The 3639-nt window shown below is 62.0% G+C and overlaps 1 protein-coding gene across 1 annotated transcript in view; it reads right to left on the reverse strand.

Moving 5' to 3' along the window:
- Positions 1 to 629: 629 nt before the first annotated feature.
- SMG6 (SMG6 nonsense mediated mRNA decay factor) overlaps positions 630 to 3639 on the reverse strand; it is a gene marked incomplete at its 3' end in the record, with an annotated part of 112740 nt that continues 109730 nt past the window's right edge. Inside the window, exons 16-17 of the mRNA XM_009334298.1 lie at positions 1018 to 1229; positions 630 to 711 (exon numbers count right to left, since the gene is read on the reverse strand). Coding sequence (XP_009332573.1) covers positions 630 to 711; positions 1018 to 1229 — 294 coding nt within the window. The remainder of the gene's footprint in view (positions 712 to 1017; positions 1230 to 3639) is intronic.

Below are 3639 nucleotides of genomic sequence, written 5' to 3' on the forward strand. Positions count from 1 at the left end.
ACATCCTCTGCTCCGCGCTGGTGACGCGCCTCCTTGTTACAAACCAGAGGCTGTCAGCTTGTCAGGCCCCGTTCCCCATAATCCACATGATTTCAAAATTCAGCATCATTTGCACATAAACATTTGGTGACGGTTTCTCTGTGAATCTGACAAGTTAAGCTGCTAAGAATTTGCACTGACAAATGCGGGTTGATTTCTTGGGCAGCTGCTGATGCAATTCCCATCCCCGCTGCCCTGGCAACAGCCCGAGGGCTGTCTGGTCTCAGCACGCGTGGCCGATGCCAACCAGGCATCGGGAGGGAAAAGAGCCCTGGCCAGGAGGCACCGGGGCTTGCGGAGAGGAGGCTTGTTCTGGCCCTTCGTCACCGCTGCCGGCATCATGAAATTGCTCCGTGGACATTTACAGTGGGCTTCTCACAGGCTGGGGCACCCCCAGCACAGTGAGGTGCGCATTTGGCAACGCGGTGAGAGGGCCACAGCCTGGGGCCGACCGGAGGCAGGAGGTGGCACCTTGGTGTTGAAAGAGGCAAAATGCGGGAGGGATCGGCTCCAAGGGCCGTGAAAGAGAAACGAGAAGGGTCCGTGGGATGCAAGAGGGAAGGGACAAGGAGGACGTGAGGATGTTCTACCTTTGTTGGAGGGCATGAAATCCTTGGCCTTGTCGTTGCAATAGTGGAGGCAGCAGGACAGAATCACGTCATCGTTGTTTCCCTGGAAGAAAAGGGCAACGTTACCCCGGGCAGTAAAAAACCTGCAACCCCACCACCCTGATTTCTGCACTGCCCTTGAGACACTGCCACAGCTCAGCGGAGAGCAGGGCTGCTCGGAGCCGAAACACATGCGGCCTGCAGGAGCCTGCTCAGCTGCCTCCAAAGGTGGGGAGAGAGCTACCCCCTGCCCAGAGCTCGCAGACCCCAGGGTCCCTGGTCTCCCCCAAGGAAGCAGTGGTGAAGAGCCTCCAGCCCTTGGCATCACTACTTCTGCGTCCCGTACTCCTGGGGCCGGGATGTCCCTTACCTGCTGGCCGGTGGTGTCTTCGCTGCGGAAGGAGATGGACTCCAGCTCATTGCCTCGGCTGGTCAGAGCCCTCAAGCAGTTGTCCCGGCTCTCGAATCGCTCCTCCAGGAACTCGATGGACTTCCTGGCTCTCTCCTGCACTTGGCGGGCATAGCCTGCAGCCCGGTGCTCCATCTCCGGGCCCTTGGCCAGGCCGTCCAGCTCGTTTATCACTTCAAACAGGAAGAGGAGGTACAGTTACTATGGGACAAGGTGCTCCCATGACCTGCTGCTGGAGCACGCAAGTTGCCAAGGCCTCGGGGCCGGGGCACTGGGAGCTGGCTCAGGAAATCTGGGTTCAGCTGCCGCAGCGTCCCTGCACTCCTGGACTTGGCTGCGGGTCTGGAAAAGCTTTGCTGCCTTCCACCTCCGTGGGTCACCTGGCTCGGCTCCGAGAGCGCAGGCACCTCGCCCCTGCAGCGTGCGGGGAACGCTCCCTAAGGGCATCTTGCTCTGCTCTGCAAAACGCTGGGACCATCACCGTGCCCCCTACCCCACACTCCTGTCTCACAGCTGACGGCACCTCCGGGTGTGCCCGAGGGTGTCAGAAAAGCAGTCTCCTGCAGCCCGCTCCTCCGCCTCCGAGCACAGCGATGGCCAGCAGCACCGTGCCTCCCGCCCCGCATCGCACTGCCTGGCTCTGCACCTCTCAGCTCCCTGTACTTACTTTCAGACACGGAAAGCCGCTGCCCTCCTGTCACAGGGCTGCATGTGGGAACAGGGTCACGTGTGGGAGCCGGCAGTTCCCACTCCAGCACTGTTTCCCGCACAAGTCCTGGCCCTATTTTCCCCACCTGAAGCTGCCGGTCCCACGCTCCCGGCAGGGGACATGCTCTCTCCAACACCTCACCCATCTGGGTTCACACATCTGTCCTGACACATGCTGCTCGAGAAGAGCCTGAGCCTGGGATCAGGTGGATTCGCAGCCCGTTTGCCTTAACTGGAGCCCGTCAAGTCTTAAGAGCCTCCTGCACTGCTGCCAAGTGGACGGGAACTCCAGCCGCTCCGGCCCCCCAAGCGCAGCAGAAGCCCGAGGGATCCCAGCAGAGCTCCAGGAGGGACCCACCCTCCAGCACCGGGGCTGCTGGAAGAGCCGCTCTGTTGCAGAGCGAGCGCGCGTGTGCGAGCAAGATGCCGCCAAGGCGGCTAGCGGCGAGGCCGGGCACACAAGCGTGCGGCCAGATGTGCGCACGAGCGTCCTTGCCTGCGATCGTGCACAGGGCTGCGTGTGCGCGAGGCCGGGCGCGCGAGAGAGCTGGTGTGCACGTGTGCGCGAGGGAGCCTCTGTGCGCACAGTGTGTGTTTTAGCCATGGCTTCATTTCTGAAGATTGTTTCCGAGCCTGGAGCCAAGTCCTGAGTTCAAGTGGGAACTATGCATTCCTTGGGGGTTCGGGGAGAGAGCTCGGGGTCTGAGGCCTCTCCCCAGTGCTGTGAATCACTGCCCGGGGAGCCTGCGTGATCGCTCTGTTCCATGGTGAGACTGGCACTCACTGTCTGGGTATTCAAATTAAAGCTGCATGGAGCTGCTTTGCTCTTCGCTGGCCGGCGACTCTTCTTGCTACCGACCTGATGCTGCCATTTCCACACAATGCACGGCTGGGCCCGGGGTGGGGGGAGCCGTGCAAGAACGGAACATCAAACAGGAAAAGCTGGTATTCCCTCCCGAAATCCGCCTTCCTGCTTCCAAGCTAAACAGGCTTCAAAGGGGAGGCTTGTTTGTGCTTCTGCACCAGGCCTGGCTTCTCCATGGCGGGGTCAGCCTCAAGGAGCACGGAGCAGGTTAAAGAGCAAGAGAAACAAACCCAACGCGAAGCCGCGCGCTTAACCCCTTGCTGCATCCCCGGGAAGAGTGGGGAGGAGTGCCCCGTGCTGGGGGAAGGGTACTGCGTGTGTCTCCGGTCTGGTGTCTCCGGTTTGGCGATGGGGCACGGCACCAAGGCCTCTGCCCCCAGCAGCCACGGGCCCCTGGCTTACCCCGGGGGACAGGTTCCTCCTGCCTGCACTCGGGTCGCAGCACTGATGGCTTTCCTGGAGGACGAGGGGAATTTGACCAACACCCGGCGTGGACAGGGAGTTGCTGGCTTCAGGGTGCTTCAGCAGCGGCAGGGGAGGCTCGTGGCAGGCAGTGGGAGATGAGTTACTCTGTCCCCCCTGTGATGGCCTGTGCAGGGAGGCAGCAGGAAAGGAAAGCACTGAAGGTGCTCAGACACTGCTGCTCCTCCTGCCCCCGGCGGGGCAGGCCAGGCCAGGCTCCTTTTGCAGGTTGAGGGCAGCAGCGTCTTCGACAGGGACAGGACCAGGGTTTTCAGCTCTCCTGTAACTGCTGCCCCTGGCTGGGGTTCGGATGGGGAAGCCTCACGCCAGCCACAGGAGCGCAGCGGGAGGCAGGGCCATGGCTCCAGGGCAGGTCCCAAGCTCTCTCAGGTGTTAACACGCTCCACAGCCCCCAGGGCTGCCCAGGCTCTGCCGGTGCTGCCCGCTTCCTTCCCTTCGCTTCCACACAAAGCCCTGGCACTGCGGTGCCAAGCCACAGAGCTCCTTGGCAGCTCCCGTGCTGAGCTGGGCAGGCGGGCAGCCCTGCT

This window comes from Pygoscelis adeliae, unplaced genomic scaffold (genome assembly GCF_000699105.1).
Source record: "Pygoscelis adeliae isolate BGI_AS28 unplaced genomic scaffold, ASM69910v1 Scaffold531, whole genome shotgun sequence".
Lineage (NCBI taxonomy): Eukaryota > Metazoa > Chordata > Aves > Sphenisciformes > Spheniscidae > Pygoscelis > Pygoscelis adeliae.